The sequence below is a fragment of the Parambassis ranga genome, chromosome 1 (genome assembly GCF_900634625.1).
Source record: "Parambassis ranga chromosome 1, fParRan2.1, whole genome shotgun sequence".
In the NCBI taxonomy this organism is placed as follows: domain Eukaryota; kingdom Metazoa; phylum Chordata; class Actinopteri; family Ambassidae; genus Parambassis; species Parambassis ranga.
The window spans coordinates 19191900-19212341 of NC_041022.1; the positions used below are offsets into that span (position 1 = coordinate 19191900).

A 20442-nucleotide genomic window follows, 5' to 3' on the forward strand; every position below is an offset into this window, starting at 1 on the left:
CTGAGTACAGAGAAGAAATGACTTTCTAAAAACAGGATAAGTGGTGTTCATGGCTTCCTGAGGCGCTGCTACGCTCATGTTAGCAAAAATCATCTGATTGTGTGTGGGGCCGCACATGAGGTGGTTTCATGGTTTTAAGCAGACGTTTGTTTTTACAGAGAAACGCTGGCTAATGGAAATAAAGTAGGACTTGCCTCGACACAGTTCATAAATCATTACTGAGTCTTGAGTAGGGTTAACTAGCCTGGGAACTCTGACCACTTGCACTAAAAAAATGGATGTGTTTGCAGAGAGCTGAACTGTAAGTACAGAGGTTTACTGAAGTCTGAAGTGCTTATTATTCTTATCAAGCTGTTTAAACAGGAGGCTACACTGCCAAATTAACCTGTAAATGACCAGCACTCGCTGCATTTAAATCACCTTAATGATGACAACAGGAGAATCTAATCCTACAAAAAAGTAGGTCCCCAAATATTTCTTAACCCAAGCTGTTGATTATTCATATATAATACATCTTTCTACCAAAAAAAAACGTTTTTTTTCTGGAGTCAAATGTATCTATGTAGCTTGTAAAATTAACAGTTTATACTTAATGAAAACATTACAAACTTATTTAAATTTCTTAATGTTTTAATTAAATTTAAAAGTTTGGAAACAAAAAAATACATTTGGTTTTAGTGAGGCTACTGTTTGTATAAAACCAAATCTGGGCCATATATTAAGATTAAGAAAAACCGTTATTTGTCCCACAGTGGAGAAACTGCGTACATAATCTGAAACCAGATGACTTAATGAAGGATACTGGGATGCAACGTACTAAAAGTGTCTTGCCACACACACACACAACAAGAAAATACCTGAAAAGGTGCTCATATGCCTATTTAACCATAAATAGTCCGTACAAAGCAGCTCATGAATCTTGTTCCACATTGAGATGGCTGAATAGAGACAGACCAGCTAATGATATTTTCCTGACACAAAAACAGGGTTGAAGGTTACAAATTACAGTGCACGGTGTATATTTGTGTGGTAGGCCTATATTTACATCTATATATTTGTCTGGTGGCCATGACAGTGGAGTCACACATAAGTACATTTTTGGAACACAAAGTGTTAAGATTGAATGAGAGCTGTCGCTGCACAATAGTTATAAGTGAGCTATTATAAAAATAATAAGCTATCGCTGTACTTGCTGTTATTCCGGAGCCCCACCAGAGGGCGATACGGCACGTTTGAGAAATACTGACTACAAATAAAAAGAGCGAAGAAGAAATCTACAGCTGTTCACTTAGCAGGATTAATTTTATTTATGGCAGTTAGCCACAGATAACGAGCTTTGTTGTTGTTGAACTGGTATCGGACGACATATTTTACAATCGCCAATGGTCTGGGGTCAAGTAGTTACAGCTATCACAGCAGTGAGTGGTAAGTGTATTTTACAGGGCGTTAAAGCGCTAAGTTAGCTGTCACTGTAGCTAACCAGCTGTAGCTAACCAGCTGGCTAGCTTCTACTGACGTTAGCTGCTAGAGTTGTTGTCGGCCCATTGTTTTTGTTGGTTAGTTAGAAGATCAGTTGTGTAACGTTCCTATTAATTTAACTTGTGCTTCATTCATAGACCAAAACCTTCAACAAAACAAGAGAGAGCAGCTAAAGGGGCTGGGTTACCATAGTAGTTGTAAATAAAGCATGTGTGTTGTGTAACAGATTTTATCTATTGTTAATGCGTCACAAACATTGTTATACCCTCTTTGTTTTAGATATCTGTCTTTTAAAAGTAGTGAATTAGTCATTAAAATGTCAGTCAAGTCATTTTACAAAACAAAACATGTGCCAAGGCAAAACACTTTAAGTGATTTGCAGGCATAACGCCCGGTGCAGCTGTTGAATAAGAAAATCCTGTACAGCTGAGGGGATTCAACAATTTACAGTTCTCCTGTGAAGGGTCTATTGGATAAGGAACAGCAGCTTTAGCCAAATGATACTGAGCAGAGCAGGCAGCTTTGTATCCATCCTACAAAACCACAAGGCCCAAATTCATTCTGCATCACTGAGACGAGAAGTATTCACTTTCCATAGCAACCGAACAACGTGTAGCTGTGTAATGGATTGAGGCGCCCTATCTAAAAGGCCTGTCTTTTAGATTGAACATGAACATGAGCCAGGAAGATGGCATGTAATCAGATTAAATGATTCCTTCAGATGACTGATGTCATTGTGTCTTATCTGCTGTGTGACAGTGTGGCATTTTGTCAGTGAGCTTTCACATGGAGCATTTGATTCTTTGTTCCTCTTGTTGTCTCATGTACAGTTACAGTCTGGTAGAATTGTAATATTCAAATGGTATAAACATTATCAATGTCCTTCCTTTGGCCTGTTGTGGCTGACATGCCATTAAACCGATTTGAAAAGTGTGCTCTGTGTCACCTCAGTACTGTAGCTGCTGTAACCCAACAAGTAAGGCTGCTGCATATTTGACCTGGCTGGTGTGACTCAGGCATGTATTGGGTCCATAAATAGACCTTGCCCTCAGTCTGTGGGACGTGGTGTCTAGCAGGGAGCGAGGACACAGCTGAAAGAGTCTATGATGTTTCTTTTTTTGTTTTGTTTTATTTGTTTTTTTTTTAATTCAGGTGCCTGAACATGAAATGCTGAGTGCACAGGTACACATTAGTGGTACACTCTAAAGTGTATCACAGCTACGTATGTCCCATCAATGGAAACACTACTGAACATTATAGTTTTGGGAAACGTATTCCTCCTACAGTGCTGAACTGTACTCCTTATAATGATGGAGGCAATTTACTAAGAGGCTGTTGTTGTGTCACAGTAGAACGATCACAGATGTCATTAATGATATAAACGATGGCTTCATGAGACACCTGTGGAACAGAACAGTCATTATAGTTATTAATTACACCTGGTGGGCTGTGACAAAGGCCTCCTCACAGACCGTTCATCTTCTGACATAGAGGCAGCAAGAAAACAACAACAAGCCAACCATCAGCTACCAAGATTGCTTGTGTTTGTTAAATCTGACCCCATGTTTAAGGCAGAGAGAGACCACGGCAGACATATTTGCTTCCCAAAACTGAAGCTGTCACCAGACTCTTGAATTATAGGTACTTTTTACCCATTAATGAACTGAACCTCCTTAATAAGTATAGTTTAGAGAAACAAAAACATTCATTTAAATCATGAAAGTGGCTCTTTGCTGGGGCAAATAGAAAGTACAACCACAGAGTAAGAGGAAAGGAAAAGTGCAACAGTGTACCTCTACACACTGGGCAGGTTCTGTGCTCCTATCTTTAAATAATTGGATGAAATCTGCAGCAATACGTAGCCTGGTGGTTGATATTCAGGTTATAGTTCAGTTGCACCTCCTCATTTCTAGAGAAAAAGGAATAAGTCTACAAATGCAGGTCATTATTTCTCTGACTGACAGTTGTGTCTTCTGTTATTCACTCCTCTGTAAAATGTATTCTTTTCCTAAGGCTAACAGCAAAAAAAAGGAAGCCATGTACTTCCACAGCAGTCGGAGGAGAGGAGAAGATGGCGTCACCATGGTGATTAACTTCCTTCTTTCCAATGCCCGGCTGGTTCTGGGAGTTGGAGGAGCAGCTTTGTTGGGCATCGCCACACTGGCAGTGAAACGGGTGAGTGTTTGTGCGGTTGTTAGAACCACATCAGTACGTCTTTCCTGGCACTGGGTTATGAAAAGTTTTTTTGGCTTAAACTGAACCCCTACCAAAACTGGACCCAGAGGAAAAAAACTTCTGTTACTATTTGTTATATATATTATATATTGTTAAAGCTAAGACATGGAAAACAAGTTTTTTGTTGTTAGGATTTGTTGCTGATGAAGTCTTTTGTTCAGCTGATAGAGCGTGCTGGCCGCGCAGCAGATGAGGAAAAGGTGGAGCAGAAGATGGCTGAGAGCTGGGAGGAGCTGAGTTTGGTCTCTGCTTCCCCAAAATTGATCAAAAAGGAGATAGAAGGTGTGGTGCTGAAGCAGGTTGCCAAGGCAACCAAACAACAAAAAGGTATCTGCAACAATGCAGAAACTGACAGCGGTCAAACAGAAAACACAAACACATCTAAATCCTAATGTACTCGTTCTGCTTATTATTTCAACCCATAAATATTGTTTGTATGTGTTTATTTTCTCAATCAGCTGATCTTTGCCAGCAACCTCAGATGATCTCTCTGGAGGTGACGCCTAAACCTGAGACCAGTTCCAAAAGGCTCCAGCTGTGTGTCCTCAGCTTGCAGGTAGATGACATCATGCATTAAGACTCAGCACCTGCTCTGTTAGACCTCGGCTTGCTAATTCAATCCTCCTCTGACACATACACCCAATGTTGGCATCTTCACCCTCATAAATCATCAACAACCACATAGACTCTTCAGTGTTCTCCTGCTTTGAACTTGTCTTCGTCCTTGTAGCAGCAGTCCAGACATCTTACTGTCACTGCACTCAAGTCCTAAACACACACAATCATTAATACATCACTTGAGGGCACTTTGTGTTTTCTAGATGGAAGTATTATAACTTGTTTTCTAAAATAGTCTGTGTGTGAGAGAGTAGCCTGTTTTTAAATCATATGAACTGTTTAGGAGCGTCTGCAGCAGTACTATAACACGAGGGCGGGCCTCGCTCTTCATGAGGTCCAAAGGGCTCAGTCACTGGCTCTGGACATTTGCACTGAGATCCAGGGCTTTCTGCGCAGCCGTCACCCTGATATGCCGCTAGGAGAAATGAGCCTGGGAGGTTCTCTACTGGACGACTTGCAGGTACACACACTCAAATGTACATTTGTTACATTAGAAACAGGTTTTATACTTAGCTTTGAGCTGCACTTCAGCACAGGGTGCTGACTGAAGTAAAAGTTTCATGTATACAGGAAATGGTCTATGTTCTGTGTGTGTGTGTTTAGGTAGTCAGTGCGGACCATGCATGTCTGCTGGTGCCTCTACAGCTGGAATCTTCTCTGTGGCGTCTCATCCCTGGAGAGGAGACTCTGCTCACACATCCTCTGCACTGGATGGTCCGACGGGTCAATCTGGAGTATTTCCCCCGAGGACTCAGCTACTGGGACAGGTGATTTATCAGGAAACAAAAGGATACTTAGATCGTCTGTCATATATATTATAAATGAGCATTGTGATTGAGTTTAACATTACTATGGAACCACACTCTCCATGTGTTCTGCAGATACTTGGTGGGCGGCTATCTGTCTGCAGAAGCTGTCGTGAACATGTTCAGTAAGGCTGTCATGGAAACTATAAACTGGCCGTCAATCAGCAGCACAATGGACTGTCTTGTTAGACCTGTACTGGGAGGGCCAGAATTGAGACTGGAGATCAGGTGGGTGTCCTGTGCTTCACTGATGAGTTGTTTATAGTGTTATTACTGATCTACTTAAACTGCTTTTATGAGAGTTTTTTTCTGTTGACTATAGTTAACTAGTTTAATAAATACACATGCTATAGATCTGATGAACTTGTGTCTTATTAGTCAGTCATATAGAATCATCTAAAGCAATGAAATGTGAAAATTCTTAGCACTTAATAATTATTGTGCAGTCTTGCTTAAAACCCAAGACCAACCAAACTCACTGTTGAATTTGAAGTGTTTATTGCTCTGATATACTTTCTCCTTTTGCAATGCTGTAGCCCTGAAAATGAAAACGGAGCAGAGAGCAGCCATCAGCCTCTGTTTATCACAATGTTGCCTCTGCTGAGGGAGGGGGACGTGGTCCTGACTGCCCAGATTGAGCTCACCTCTCCCTGGGTGAATGCCTGGCACCTCTCTCTTTACCCCTGGGAGACTCAGCACCTGGCTCAGCTTGACATTGCTGACAACGGCAACCGCAGACACACACTCAAAATACTCAAGGCAGTGTGCAGACTGAACCCTGCCTTGCGACCCCTTGAAGCCGCGCCGCTGGCCAATCTCATCATGCACCTCAGTGACACCGAGGGCGACTGGTCCGAGAGCAGCCTGGATGTAAGATTCCAGCAGTGCATCACAGAGCTGATTGGCTACCTCGAGCAAGGTGCGCTGCACAGTTACTTCAAACCAGCCGTCAATCTGCTGAGCAGCTTGTCAGAGGACCAGGTGGACCAGATGGGCTTCATGCTCTACTGTGCTGTGTCAGAGCCTGAAATACTGCTCATTTAACTCTCATAGCTCTCTCATAGACACCTACAGGTCAAAGTGGTAACCTTATCACGCGCAGCATTCAGCTCCTTCTGTGATACAAAGGAAAAGGATGCAGTTGCATTATGTAGTGACAGTTAATCAAGCTTAAAAGGAAAAGAGACGTGCCAAGGAAAAGAGCTGAGCATCCAACTGTTTGATGTGCCTATGCTGCCAAGTCTGCATTTAAGTTGGTGTGTTTATTTTTCCCAACTAGTCAGTGATGACAGAAGAGGAGCACAGGTAAAGGCTGATATTCTTTGCATCCTCTGTGTGCTGTGCATCATCCTTCCTAATCTCTTTAAATATTCTAACCATGCAGAGCAATAATGATGACCAGCTGTAAAAGCACCAGGCTACGCTGCAATATTAAAGTATTCAGGGTGATTTCATTATTCTGAAGTGTTTAGCCGTTTTGTTTTGTTGTATATTGGGTCTGTTGCAAGTCTTATTTGGGTGAATGGAGCCTTTACAGTTTCTTTAAAGTTTCCTAATTATTTTATGCAGTTGCTTTTAAATACAGTATGAATGTGGTAGGCATATCTATTGTTATTTGAACGGTTTATGAGGAAATGATTGTATGTGATTGAACATTGAATCTCCAAATAAAAATGAAAGCACTTGTTTAGATTCTCACAGAGATGCATGTTTTCACAGACGCTACAGGTTTGGTGCACAATGAGTTTTACACAGATTTATGGAACTAGACTGGAGCAACGCAGACTAACGAAAGTCCTGGGTGAATGTGAAGTCATCCAGAAACAACAGAGCAACATACAGAACTGCACAGAGATGAGGAGGAGACCTTCGAATTCAATTCAAAACACAGCGAGTGTAAGAAACATGGAGAGGAAGGTTACATCAAATGGCACAAGAAACAACTGTAACATCCAACTTGTGTCCTGCAGGTCCTCTAATTTAAACTGATTTATGCAGCATAGTGGTGTTTGTTTATATAAATATACATAGAATATATAGTTCCATCACTGCATGTTGCCTGGCTCCTACTTCGGAAGCATCGGCAACACTTGGCAGGAATGAGGATGTAAGAGCTGTCTGAATCCAGCAGATGGCAGTAATGCAACTACTAATAGTAAAATAAAACATGGTGAAAGGGACAATTATTAACCAGCTAAAGAAATGAATACCAGAAAGTTCTAACCTAATCAGCAAACTACAGACCAGTTACATTTACACCACACATAGCTCATAGATGACTAGATAGAGGGGAATCATTTCTATAAAAAGTATATAGAATTATCACCTTATCAGAAATATATGAAAGAGAGGGAAACAATGCAACATCTGTCCAGAAATTTAAATGAAATTAAGGGTTAAGGAATGTCAAAGTGTCAGCAGATCTCTCAGGATGGAATCAGTGGAGTACTCTTACAAGCTGAGGGTGAGCACTGTAAACATGTGGTCTACACATCCAGGTCCACGAGTCCATGACAGAGACTGAAAGCTGATATGCTCAAATAGAGAAGGGTAAGGTAGAGGTGATGATAAGACTCCTTTCCTCTCAAAGCACAAGACTATGTTGTTATCACTGACTTTTATTTAAACTCTTGAAATAGCACTGCTATCAAACACATCATCACACTGTGTTATCACTCACAAATCCATCTTCCAACACCTTGGTGTGTGGTAACAGACCATGTTTCAACAGCAGACTGTGGCAGACATTTCTAATATGACTTCAAGCATGTCACACCTAGTCATCTGATAATGGAGAGGCTGAAAAGGGAGTCATATCCTTAACATGCGCAGTAACAGAGCATCAGCTGCTGATGAAGAGAGAGCGGCATATCATATCACCAAGCTGCTCAAGGCAAAGCACTCCAAGATGTGGAAAATGATGCAGCAACAGAAGATGAAGTCTTTCTTTGGTTGTGTACGGTGCAACAAAGGAGAAATAAATAGAGCAGTACAGCCAACAAAACAAAGGACATGACTTTTGTCTGGGAATAAATATAGAGCAGAATTCTAATGCACGGACTAATATTATATTCTAAGTCCAGTTCTGTGAAATTTGTGACTCAGTGTCGTATAATTTTATTCAGTAGTGTGGAAGGAACATACAGAGCTGTATTAACTATTTAAAAGAAACTGAATTAATTTAATTAATAATTAAATAATTTAATTAATTAAAATATGTGTTATTAAAAGTATTATTTTGATACCAGGGATTATTAATACTATTTTTGATTCCTGTTAACCTACACGCCAGCAGGTGACGATATTGCAAAAAAGAACAAGCAGAAGAAGAAGCAGAAGAAGAAGAAGCAGAAGAAGAAGAAGAAGCAGAAGAAGAAGCGCCATCATATCCGGTGACGGTAAAATCTGGCGCACAGGCGCGAAAATCGAACACCAGCAGTAAGTTGTAAATTGAGTAAGTTAATTAACATCCTTTTAGAGGAGCTTAAATGTGTTTTATGTTTGTTACTTTGGTTTAATCTGGAAACAGAACGTGGTCTCGGCTCTATCTGACGTTGTACTTCCTGTTTTGTAGACAGCCAGAGTCAGCTAGCTTCCTAAACCTAAGGAAAATAAACTACCAACAGCTGACGACAGTGCAGAATAGTGTTATTCTTGTTACTAAGACACCCAATACTTTTTATTGACACCACTCTCAACAAACAATTCAACTGAACGCATCGTATTTTAAACAAAACAACAAACCAAGCGTGTAAAGATCTGTCGTGTTTTAAATGTGAGCCGGTTTTGTGTTCAAGGTGTTTCTGATGTGCACAAGGGCGGACAGTGAAGAAGTAATCATCCTCAGTGATGATGATGATGACAACGACGATGTTGACAATGATGTTGACAATGAGCGGTCCTGCCTGATTGTGGAGATTGAAGAGGAGCAGGAGACAGGTAACAACTGTTTCATCTCCTGCTTTGTTTTTTAAGGTTTACATGATGATCACCACCAGCTGACCTTCCTCTGTGTTTCAGCATATGTGTTGCCTCCATGTGCTCAGGATGAAGACCTAGTTGTTACCTTCTCCCGGCGTGCTAAGGTGCTGCCTCACGCACGCTATGACTGCCCCGTACACTCTTTCACGTGAGGCCATTCACAGTGTTGATCTTTTTACGTCCCACATCTGCAGATGATCACACCGCTTCTCTTTTGTTCTGCTCAGGGCTACAGAATTTGAGACTGGGTGTCCTGTGGCCAGTAACAAACTCATGTGTGATCAGTGCTACTGTTACATCTGTGATAAGCTGGCATCATCGGTATGTGTTGATGAAGTCTCTACACACACACACACACACACACACACACACAGTTGTTTTTGTCAGTTCACTCAATGTATTCAAACAGTGGCTAGCTCTAGATTAACCAGATGTATGGAATCAGCTGGTCTGAAAGTAATTAAGCTCAGAGGCTTCCTCTCCTGGTAGATAGAACATCGCAGAACAGATTCAAAAGGTTTGTTTTTTCCAGTGTGCAGAGTGGAGTAAGAAGGAGATATGCCACTGTAACAGCCACAATAAGAGCACGTTCTGGAGCAACCTCAGAGACAATACTCTGCTGGGAGGACTGAAACATTTTAACCTCACTCTGTCAGAGGTAGACTCCTGTCTCCGACGTGCAGGTACAGCGATCACATTTACACTTAGGCAATGATTGTAACTGAGTGTGTGAGTAATGTTTATTTTTTTTGTGCAGAGATGTTGTTGCAGAGATTCAAAAAAGAATTATCTGGGCTATACGCATCCTACCAGGAGGGAGGGAAGCCACAGGAATATGGTCTGGCCCAAATGAACGAACAAGACCGCATCTACGAGTGAGACGTTTGTTTCCTATAGTTACAGCATTGTGTTTCTTTTTTTTAAAGAATAACTGGTCTAAAATATGTATTTTTTTTTAGTTACACACCTGTCTGCAACTGTGTGTCATCATTCCTGAACAACGCAGATAAACAGGACAACAGAGCGGCAGCTGTCATGAATCTTGGAGCTGCTGGAGAATTTCTAGGACATTGCCAAGTCTCAGAGTAACAACGCTTTTCCATTTTTACGAGAATAGTTTTCTTCAGTTTCAAATGTCAAGTAGATTCATTGTCTGTGTTTATTTTCTGCAGGAATTTAATTTTACTGTCTCCAGTAGCGTATGTGAATCAGGCTCAAACGCTCCTACTGCAGAGGTAAATGTGCAAACAGAATCAATTGTGTCATATTTGCAACAACTTTGATCAGATATTCACTTCCTCCTGTGTACCTGTCTCCAGGGTTGTGGCGTCAGTGCAGAGACTCTTTGTGATGTCTGATTTCACTCCAGAGTTTATCTCCAAAATGCAGGATTTTTACTACAGATTAGATTTCCCTCCTCAGCTGAGGATCATGAAGACCAGGTATGTGTTGAATGTGCGTTTTTTATTTTCAAGGTCAAACGTTCAAACTTTTTTTTTTGTCTTTTGTTGTTCATGCACCTCAGCCTGTGCATGCGCCCCTGGGATGACGTGCTGCTGGTGTCTGTGATGAAGGGACAGAATGTGTCTGGTGTCCGTAAGGACAAAGGCAAGAAGGACGTCCTGATTGAAAAGATGGCTGTGGTTTCGCTGAGGGTGGAGCTACTGCAGCGTCAGCAAAGGTTACCATGATTACTCACTTCATGATCCGCAGACATACAGCCTGTGTGACGAGCACTGAACTCTGCTTTATGGTATCACGGCCTGCAGGTACAGAGAGCTGTGCCGATATCTTCGAGTTGTCCAGACTGACTCCAGACTGTGAGTTTCAATGTTTTTCTGTGTTCAGCTTTACCTACCAAAGATGATCTTCCTTGTTCCCAGTGAGAGACATTTAGCAGAGATTTGCACTGTGCAATTGTGCAAAACACAATTTATTTTCTATCGCAATGTTTGTCCCCAAGATGGGCTTGCTGTTTAAAGGATTGGGTGCACACAATCCTGTTGTGGGCAGGTTAAACCACAGAGACGATGCTAAGCTCCCAATTAGCTGCAAAACAGGAAAAAAAGCGAGGGCCAAAAGCAAATGCTGCTGCCAGGTTACCAAAATCAAGTTGCAGAAAAACCCTTACTAACCACTGATCAGAGACTAAGCAGAGCTGAATCAACTTTAGCAAAACTTGGCATGAAGACTAACGGCACCCCCTCCACATGCAACTCACAGTTGCTAAATAGGGAGATGGTATCATCCCATAATGGCTTTAAAATGAAATGAAATCCCAGCCTCGGCCATCTTTCCAGATTGACTTTCTTTGTTGGCTTTGTTTCTTCTGTAGCTTCCAGCAGGTGCAAGACCTCGTCCCTTTCTTTATGTGCATGGCAGGGGACTTCAGGTCAGCCCTGAATAGTTTGTTCCCCTCAGTGAACCCCCCCGCCTCCCGCTTCACAGCAGGCCTCTTCCTCATCTTTCTCCACATCTTCAAAACAGCCACATCACCAAAGATGATGGTCACTCAGCTGTCCCAGCTCTGCTATTCTGATGCTGTGTGGGAGCCAATTAAGGGTCAGACACAGATACGGTGTATTTGTACACACATATCACAAAAAAAGCCTTTTTTTTGGTTGGTTTATTTGAAGAAGATAATCTCTGTTGTTTCTGTAGATGCTGTACCACTGAACTGTCCTGAGCTGGTGAAGTTTGCTTTTAGAGCTCAGAGATACAGCTCTGCTGTCTACACTGATGTAAGACCCTCATCGGTTTGCTGTTTAAAAATCAAACCCTGATTCCACAACAAATTTAACACGTTTTGATTGTTTGAAATTTAAAGGCGCTCATAGGCCATGAATACAAGCTAGTGTCTTAACTATGTCTATACACGTAATGCTTCTAGAGAATGTGTGTTGAGTGTTTGTTAGGTAGTATATGGGCAGGGTTCTGAACATGGTGAGGTGATGCATTTTAATAATGGATACAGCCTGATTCCTGTTGTGTGTCCTTCTTTCTGGTCCAGTCTCAGTGTTGGACCAGTTTACTCACAATCGTCAACGCACCCAGTGGTCCACACAGCCCTCTCCCTGCACCCAGCCCGCAGTTTCTGCACGTATGCATTTCATGTTTTAACAGATCTTTTGTTTTTATGACTTTCTATTTATTCTCTCATTGTTTCCATTCTTTTTTTCCTGTCCTCTGTGATTGAACCATAAAGGAAGCACAGACTGTTGTGTATTCGATTCTGACTGACCAGCAGGGCTCCAACGTGCACCTCCCACATTCCTTCCAGGAGGTTTGTATGTGTACTTACACTCCTGATCAAAATCTTATGTCTTATAACCTGGTTTTGATTCACCAGAGCACGATTCGAATACTTATGTAGTCATTTCATTGTAGTCATGTAGGAGTGTGTAAAGTTGTAATTACATTGACAGGTATGTGGTAGTAAACTGTTAACACACACTGTTGTGTTTCCAGGTATACCCTGAGCAGGCCTTGTTGCTGTTGGTAACAGGAGCTTTAGGATTGAGAATCCTTAATGGTGATCTGAGTCCTGTAATACCTGTCATCAACACTTTTAAGGTAACCTCCTGCACTCACATTCAGTTGTAGTCAAAATGACCCCCCCATGAAAATGTCTCAAACATTTTCCATGTTCTGTTAAATAAAGCAGACATTTTACCACGTTTCCAGCCTTGGGTTTTGTAGAGCTTTTCAACACATCTCTCATTAGTTTTGTTTCCACAACACAACACACAAGAAGAACTTCTGATCTCTTCTTGTTCTTTCTCAAATTCTAAAGAAACAAAACAGACAGTGTAACTCTTTGAGCACCGCAGTGACCGGAAAAAGATGCTTTAAAATTAGGAATGACAAACATGATTCTATTGTCAGTTTTTCACTCTGTATTTATAGATCTAATCAAGAAAACATTCATGTCTTGCAGGAAAATACATGGGCCCTCAGCTGGATGTGTCAAAACCTGTCCTCCAACCAAGAACGTATGAATTCTTTCTTTCAGTCAATCACACAGGAGGTGCAGAAGAAGAATGGTATGTAAGATTATTTACCAAGCCTGAAGTTATTGTCTTATTGTTCTGCCACCTTGGTATTGTGTCTACACCAGTGTCTTGGGCCTGAAGCACAATGTGCCACTAAATGAAGGTGACTGTGTGAAAACGGCTGCCTCAAAACAACATAGTCATGTAACATAGCATCTGTCTTTCTTTGTCAGGTGGACATAATTTGGTACCTTTTCTTCGCTCCATTGTCTGGAATCAGTGAGTCATATTTTAACAAAAGGCAACAAAGCACTTCAGCCTGTTTGCTCACAGAATCAGAAAGGGGATTTATTGATCTGTTGCCTTTCTGTCCTCTCCTGATGTGGTGGTGGTGGTGGTGGTGGTGGTTACACTTGCATTGTTGTTTTCAGTTGTGTGAGTAAAGCTAGTGTGATACTTTTCACATCAGCAGGTACATGGGGTTCACAGTGTGGCAGCTGTGTGTATGCCGGACAGATTTGTAAACACAGTAGTCAAAATGTCTGGTTAATGTGCCAGATAATCTATAGAGTTGTTCTTTTCCTTTTTCGCAGGAAGTCAGTTGGATGTTAAACTCAGCTTCCTTCAAGTCGAGGCCTCACAGTCAGCTGTAAGTCCCACACTTCTGAGCAGCTGATGCTTTCTGTTTTTTTGTTTTTACATTATTTCAAAATCCACTTTGAAAAGAAAGGACTGTAGCATGGTTTTCTTAGTTTTTTCATTTGCTAAAAACATGTGATTTTCAGAAAGCCAACATGGTTATGTTACGCAGAATAAGATCACATATGCAAAAGGTCTATTGAATATACAATTGTTAAACTGGTAAACATCCCTCAGTCTTTTGCAGAGCTTAGTGGACCAACAATGTTTTTATACTATAAAATGTAATTGTATTATTTCTGCACTGGATGTGCCTTCAAGTATTTCTTTTCCTCCCCTCAGGGTTGATCATTACTATCACCACTGGACCTAAAATGGCCTCTTGTAGCAGCTGCCTTGTGTTAAATATTTCCCGTACTTTTTTGTTGGTTGGTTTTTGCATTGGGGTTTTTGATTGCACCTGCTTACACCCGACAGACTATGGAAGTCCTGAAACTGTGCTTACAGGACTCTGTCCGTGAATAAGAGTCGAGTAGTCCTAAGGAAAGACGTCAGGCTTCACCTGCACAAGCTGCTGTTCTTGTGCACACATCCACATGGTTATATAGCACGTGTTTTAACACTCAGTGTGCTGACTGGGTGCTAAAAAAACTTTTTGATTTCTCTTTTAAAGGAGGTTGTTATGTTAAATGATGAATAAACATTTTATGCTGCTTAGACTACAAAATATTATGCAAAATATGACTTTATTTTAGTAATGGTTATCCACAAGAGCAATGTTGGTTCATGTTGGCATCAAGAAAACACAAATGTACACTTACTGACATTTGCATAATTTCAGTTTTTGGTTAAAAAGTTAAATAAAAACGGTTTAAACAAATCACTGCCTGTTTGATCAGCTGTTCCTTGTTTATGCAGGTCTAAAGCCTTTGCAGTGTTAACCTCACATCTCTACTGATCCGACTACCATATTAAAAACACTGCCTGTCAAGTAGTTACTGTAAAATATCACAGAAACAAATGTGTGTAGTACATGTATCTTCACCCGCTTTGTCCTGTACTACAGGGCAGCTGGAGCCGATCACAGCTGTCAATGGGCGAGAGGCGGGGTACACCCTGGACAGGCTGACGGTCTTATTGCAGGGCTAACATAGAGGGACCGACAGCCATTCACACTCATACCTATAGCCAGTTCCCCAGTCCCCAGTTATTAATTAATAACTAGTTATCCAGATTGTTAAGAGTATCTTCATGTTTACTGTGCAAAACAAAAGTCACTTTAGATGAAATATGCACAGTACTCAATGGTGACCGATAACAAGTTTGAGCATGTGTCACGTTAGGAAAAAAAACATCAGGGGAGCAATCTTTATCATTGTCCATCCATTAATACAAACAAATCTGAGCACAGTAAGAGCTAAACGACAAAGCAAAACATTGAAAAATAGAGGATCTCACCATCTATATGGAGTCTGAACAGCTACAAACAGTACTCTCAGAACTCACAGGAGTTGTGCAATTAAAAAGCAAACTGTGGCTCAATTACTTTAAAAGTTGCAGTGCGATTATCCAGCATATGTAAAAATATACCATACAAGGCTTCCACCATGTAAAAGGCTTTGTGCCAGGTAGGTGCTAGTGCACTCATAAACAGTAATCATCAAATACAAGCAGGATCTTGACATTATCACAGCAGACAAAAATAGATGTTTTGTGCCGATGTGTTCACAGCAACAGTTGATTCATTCAAGTCATCAGTGCATTTCTGTTAGAATAAAATATCTCGTGTTCATCCAGTGTCTGTTCGGGCTCTCATGTTGCATATGTGTTTTTGTGGAGAGGTACTGAGCTGTAAGTGAAACTTAAAACAGGTGGCCCATGTCCTGCATGGTGTTGTTTGGTGAGGTCAGACAAATAGTGCAGCACTTTAAAGTCACATTCACTGCTGCACACGGTATTCTCGTCTTCTGCACCATCAGGTCTGAAAGTATACAGCAGAACCTGATTGGCCAATGCTGTTAGGCAGCTCTCCAGGTGCAGCAGGTAGGTCATGCCCCGGCTGATACCGGTTTGAGGATCAGCCAGCCTGCTAAGGAGAGAGCCAGAGTAGGATGGACACCGCAGCGTTCTCTGGTCCAGGTCCAGCAGTGCCAAATAACGACTGTAGCGAGTCAGAGAATGAAGAATGGTGGATGAGGAACTGGAGGATGACCTGTGACAAAGAATGAGACAGGATTTCTAGACTGCTATTTAAACACCAAACATACATGTGTGGCTGCAAACAGAATGTCCTGTTGGCACTGAGATGCATACCTGTGTATTCCTATCAGTCTCCAGGTGAGCAGGTCGGTCAGCTGAAGGGGCGTGGTCAAGTGTGGCAGTGCTGCATTGCTATCAGGACCAGGAGCAGGCAGGAAGAGGCTCAGAGCACCCACCAGCTTCCTGACCAAACTCTCGTCTCCTCCGATAACTACCAGTGGCCGGCCGCTCAGGAGACAAAACAAGGCATGCTGGGAGAACGAGTTTTGTTTGATGAACCTGAGGGCTCTAAGTCCAGCCTTCCTCCTCCTCCTCTTATCCCAGCGACTGTTGATGGTTTGGGTGGGAGATGGGGGATCTGAGGAGCCTGTGAAGCTGGTGCAGTCTGATGCCTCATCGACACTCAGCAGCCTCAAGGGAGCGCAGGGCGGAGGCCACCGGTCGACCTCCGCCAGGGCAGTGGGAGGCGCGAAGTTCACATGGAGGTCAGGCACCGCCAACAACGTCTGAGCTTCAGACCCCTGTGGTTTTAACTCCGTTGTCTTATAGGCTGTGTAGTAAAAACAGTTTTATTACAGGTTTGTAACACAACAGTAAACCAGAAACTTTAACATTAGGAAAACAACTTTTATTATGTGCTAACAGAGCAAACAACGCAAACAGAATGAGCAGTGAGGACAACATGAAGCCATCAGGGGAAAGAGGAAGCACCTCATTAATGACTGTTTTTGGAAATGTGGCCTGCTTCAAATAATAACTGCGTTGTAGTTGTGTTACCTGGCAGTAGTTGGGATGTCTTGTCCATCATGTTGTCATCAGTGACTTCAGTCCTCTTTATAGCATCCACCTGCTCTTTAACCACAACACCAGCGCTAGCCATTCTTTCCTGTGAAGGCTCATCTCTGTCGAGACATCCTTCCTCTTCCTGAACGACCTCCTTACTTTCATCCTTGTCCACTACAGTAGCTGCACTCTGTGTCTTCTCCTCTTGGAAAACTTTGTCATATTTGCACTCAGTCTGTGGTTTGTCCTCGTTTCCAATGCCGTTAGTCAGAGGTTGGTGCTCTGCCTCCTCCTCTGTGATGGCGGTGAGGTCGTCAGGAAAGATGGACTCTGTGGTGCTGAGCACTTCGATGCTGTCCTCGCTGTTGGCCCGCCTGGCAAAGGCCTGCACGCGTCTGACGCCTGTATCCACCGCTGCACGCTTAATGTGAGTGTCCATCATCCTGACCTGAGTTTCTTGGATTCTATAAAATGACATGCCTCTGCTGTCAGACCCAGCAACGTCACGCTGCGTCCGAAAAGACTTCTCAGTCCCCAGGATTTCGATGCTGTCGCCACTGCTCACGCTCCCTGTCATCTCTGTAGCAGCACTGGAGTCGGGGGTCATCATCCTCGCTTCTCCTGCCTCTAGTTTGATGGAGATCTCTTCCACACAGGAGAAGAAGGACTCAAGGCTCTGTGGTTCTGACTGAAATGCCTCAGCACCCGTCTTACTCGCCGTGGCGCTCTGTAGCTCCATCTCAGGGCTCTCTCTGTCTTCCTCCTCAGCTTCCTCTGGGCTCCACAGTTCAAACAGGAAGTTGGTGAGTGTCAGCCTCCTGGACAGCGAATGTATGACACGAGATGTCTGCAGGACGCTCCTGTCACCACGTAGACGCCGCTCCGTGTCTGCCAGCTGGTCTTTCATCAGGGACAGGAAGTAGGCATTGCAAAGCTCCTGTAGTGGCTTCAGGTGGTGCTCTGACCTGCAGGACGGGGAGGTGGAGAAGGAAGAGCCAGGCTGAGAGGGCAGCGAAGCAATTGGATCGGTGAGAGAATCAGCTGGGTCGTAGGGCAGAAAGTCAGGCTGTTTGAGCTTCCTGTTAGGGTAGGACGTGACCTGGCGGAGGAGGTCTCTGTGATTGTGGATTAAACGCTCTACAGCTTCAAGTTCATCGCTTTTAAGCTCAGATTCAGCAAATCCATTTTCTGAATTCTCTTGCAGCAAAGACAAGCGTCTGTACCTGAAAGACAGCAGGAGGAGGTTCATGTAGTCACTACACATAAGAAGCATTTCAATTCCGTATGTCTGTTCTAAAATGATGGACAGTGTATTGATCTTACTCGAGTTTTTGTAGTTTCCTCTGCAGCTCCATGGAAAAGGCTTGTCTGTTTCCCGTCTTCAGGCTGTCGGACGCCCGAGAGAAGCACACTGACAGTTCAGAGAAACTCTCCATTAGCTTAGCCTGGTCTGAACACACGTAGGCCATGCAGAAGGGACGCACCATCCCCCGAGCCTCCAGGTCATACAGAGTCACATGATGAACGTACGCAAAGGCGTCCTCTGCCGAATCTCCCAGAATGACTTTGGAGTCCTCGCTGAAGTTGAGTCGGGGGCCGGAGGAGGAGGAGGAGGAGGAGGAAGGGACGTTGCTGGGGCCGGACGCCTGGTAGTCCACGGACATGATCCGAACAGAGAAGTGGTTGAGGTCGAACGAGCCGATGACTCTGGCGTCATCTGGAATCGTGAGCACGGGCTTTGGACCCACCTGAAGGCACAGAGCAAGGGTCTGAATACAACTGAAGTAATCATCTTTTACAGGAACAGAACCTGTATTCTTGCCTCCGGGTCTTTTCAAATCTGAATCCACTGTACTTACAAATATTTAAATATTTAAAATACATAAATTCTCATGGTCTGTTTGATTGTGGTCATGCAAATAGGGGAAACAGGTATGAACGTGTTGATGCTGCACATGATATGCAGCAGTGGTTGTTTCCTTATTTTAACTTAGCCTGTGTGTGTGTGTGTGACAGTGGCTGCTTGCTGAGCACTATCTGTAATTTGTTGAGCTTGTCATCTCTTGAAAATAGATCCTACTGTGAAAGGGACTTCCTGAATAAATAAAGTTCAACTCATCACGAGTTGCGACACAGAACCACACAGAATGTGCTGCAGAAGTGAGTTGTCATCCACACATCCATAAAATTAAAATTAAATAATAATGTTGAGATTTTTTCCACTTCAACAAACTATTAAAATGAAATGTAACAGTGTAGTGTGTGCTTGTGTGTATGTGAATGATGTTGGAAATATTACACAGCAGATGCAATTATATCTGGATGACCTGTTCTGTTCTCCTCAGGTGTGTATAGCCCCCACACACACACACACACACACACGCACACACACACACACACACACACACACCTGCTCTGAGAACTCAGCCACCAGTATGAAGTCTCTGTGGAACTGGGCTGATGAGGTCCAGGGATGGAAGGCTGGGAAAAGGGGGACCGAAAGCTCTTCAGGTAGACCGTGAGCCTCCTGGTCCACTTCACCTTCCTCAAACCCCTCCGTGCCTGTGAAGGCCAGCAGGTCCGGTGACCCGATCATCTTCACCCAGTTGGAGCGGGGGGAGGGGGGTCCGCCACTGCAGGATACCAGCCCTGATATGAGTCTACTCCGAGGACTGGGCGCTGGGGTCGCCCGGCCTCGGTGAGTCAGCTGTTCGCTGAACAACAACAACAACAACAACCGGAGAGTTACAAACCTGTTGCGCAGTTCTCTGCAGCCATGAAACAAAATACACATTTAAAGTGGAGCAAACCGAAACTTCAGAAGGATCCTGCGCGATAACTTTCAACGACAATGGCGTAAACAAGCGCCGCTTCCAGGACCAGTTTCAAGTCAACAGACAAGTTCCTTGCGGGCAGCAGTCACACGGCTGGCCAACCTTTGTCCTGGGATTTGAGTTCCTCTTTCTCGCCAATTAGTAAACCAGCTTCCAGTGCATTTCATGTGCCTCTGTGTCACGCTTGTAGCCCGCAAACCGAAGCCTGTACAGCCATATTTAGCCATGTGACGGGCAGACGGACAGATGCCGGGCCGCGGATGCGCCGCCGCAGCGGCTCGCTCCACTTGCGAAAGCGGCGTTTTGAGAGTGAGACCAGCAAGCTGGAGGTCCGGACTGAAGTCAGACATGAAGGACACTTCCGGTCATCACTTTCAAAATAAAATCATTTGATTAAAGAACACTTCCGGTCATCACTTTCAAAATAAAATCATTTTATTAAAGAACACTTCCGGTCATCACTTTCAAAATAAAATCATTTGATTAAAGAACACTTCCGGTCATCACTTTCAAAATAAATCTTACCCGCTGGAAACTTTATTTAGTCAAATATAGACGTTCAAATGTGTGCTGTGATACTGATTAGAACGATTGATTGTTACACCGATTTATTACAATGCGTAGCTTGGTTTGACCTGATATTTATTTTGACAGACAGCTGTGGTGAAAGCGGTGCTATTTAAAGATGCACACAGTGTAGATAGATTTTACAAAATGTGTGCATCTTTAATAGTAAATAAAAAGTACCAAGTGATTCTTTATACAAACAGTGTGTTACTCCAATTCAATTACTGATGCATTCACACCACTTCAGAG

General features: G+C 43.0%; 3 protein-coding genes across 6 annotated transcripts; 2 read left to right on the forward strand and 1 right to left on the reverse strand.

Annotated features, from left to right (window-relative positions):
* The first annotated feature begins 1257 nt into the window (after window positions 1–1257).
* mief2 (mitochondrial elongation factor 2) lies at window positions 1258–6826 on the forward strand. The gene is made up of 8 exons (XM_028409253.1): window positions 1258–1425; window positions 3493–3654; window positions 3876–4041; window positions 4173–4270; window positions 4616–4792; window positions 4936–5099; window positions 5214–5366; window positions 5675–6826. Exons 2-8 carry the CDS (start codon window positions 3517–3519, stop codon window positions 6180–6182), a joined length of 1404 nt encoding a protein of 467 aa, XP_028265054.1. The 5' UTR covers window positions 1258–1425; window positions 3493–3516; the 3' UTR covers window positions 6183–6826.
* A 1659-nt stretch (window positions 6827–8485) lies between these two features.
* LOC114438104 (uncharacterized) lies at window positions 8486–14558 on the forward strand. Of its 3 annotated transcripts, none has more exons than XM_028409222.1 (20): window positions 8486–8576; window positions 8936–9077; window positions 9159–9267; window positions 9347–9440; window positions 9652–9802; window positions 9877–9994; window positions 10079–10204; window positions 10292–10354; window positions 10439–10561; window positions 10645–10800; window positions 10889–10939; window positions 11455–11681; window positions 11781–11860; window positions 12130–12219; window positions 12325–12402; window positions 12588–12692; window positions 13057–13162; window positions 13345–13390; window positions 13705–13760; window positions 14093–14557. In XM_028409222.1, the coding sequence occupies exons 2-19, from the start codon at window positions 8945–8947 to the stop codon at window positions 13721–13723; spliced, it is 1875 nt and encodes a 624-aa protein (XP_028265023.1). In that variant the 5' UTR covers window positions 8486–8576; window positions 8936–8944; the 3' UTR covers window positions 13724–13760; window positions 14093–14557. The 3 variants fall into 3 exon arrangements, with proteins under 3 accessions (XP_028265023.1, XP_028265042.1, XP_028265032.1); XM_028409231.1 differs by having other exon boundaries at window positions 8503–8592; window positions 14093–14558; XM_028409241.1 differs by lacking the exon at window positions 13345–13390.
* Window positions 14478–19967, reverse strand: smcr8b (Smith-Magenis syndrome chromosome region, candidate 8b). 2 transcript variants are annotated; one of them, XM_028409184.1, is made up of 6 exons: window positions 19603–19967; window positions 19203–19506; window positions 18116–18540; window positions 16787–18015; window positions 16064–16559; window positions 14478–15962 (listed from the first exon to the last, which is right to left on the reverse strand). In XM_028409184.1, exons 2-6 carry the CDS (start codon window positions 19386–19388, stop codon window positions 15563–15565), a joined length of 2736 nt encoding a protein of 911 aa, XP_028264985.1. In that variant the 5' UTR covers window positions 19389–19506; window positions 19603–19967; the 3' UTR covers window positions 14478–15562. The 2 variants fall into 2 exon arrangements, with proteins under 2 accessions (XP_028264985.1, XP_028264974.1); XM_028409173.1 differs by having other exon boundaries at window positions 19203–19967.
* Window positions 19968–20442: the final 475 nt, after the last annotated feature.

Bases quoted from the DNA above. Each gene is read 5' to 3' on its own strand.
- LOC114438104 (XM_028409222.1), top strand. From the start codon at position 8,945: ATGTGCACAAGGGCGGACAGTGAAGAAGTAATCATCCTCAGTGATGAT. The intron at 10,562-10,644 runs GTATGTGTTGAA...CATGCACCTCAG, and splicing joins CTGAGGATCATGAAGACCAG to CCTGTGCATGCGCCCCTGGG. The intron at 11,682-11,780 runs GTCAGACACAGA...TTGTTTCTGTAG, and splicing joins TGTGTGGGAGCCAATTAAGG to ATGCTGTACCACTGAACTGT.
- smcr8b (XM_028409173.1), bottom strand. From the start codon at position 19,586: ATGTGTATTTTGTTTCATGGCTGCAGAGAACTGCGCAACAGGTTTGTA. The intron at 18,016-18,115 runs GTAAGATCAATA...GCTGTCTTTCAG, and splicing joins AGGAAACTACAAAAACTCGA to GTACAGACGCTTGTCTTTGC. The intron at 16,560-16,786 runs GTAACACAACTA...TTTACTACACAG, and splicing joins GACATCCCAACTACTGCCAG to CCTATAAGACAACGGAGTTA.
- mief2 (XM_028409253.1), top strand. From the start codon at position 3,517: ATGTACTTCCACAGCAGTCGGAGGAGAGGAGAAGATGGCGTCACCATG. The intron at 3,655-3,875 runs GTGAGTGTTTGT...TCTTTTGTTCAG, and splicing joins CCACACTGGCAGTGAAACGG to CTGATAGAGCGTGCTGGCCG. The intron at 4,793-4,935 runs GTACACACACTC...GTGTGTGTTTAG, and splicing joins CTCTACTGGACGACTTGCAG to GTAGTCAGTGCGGACCATGC.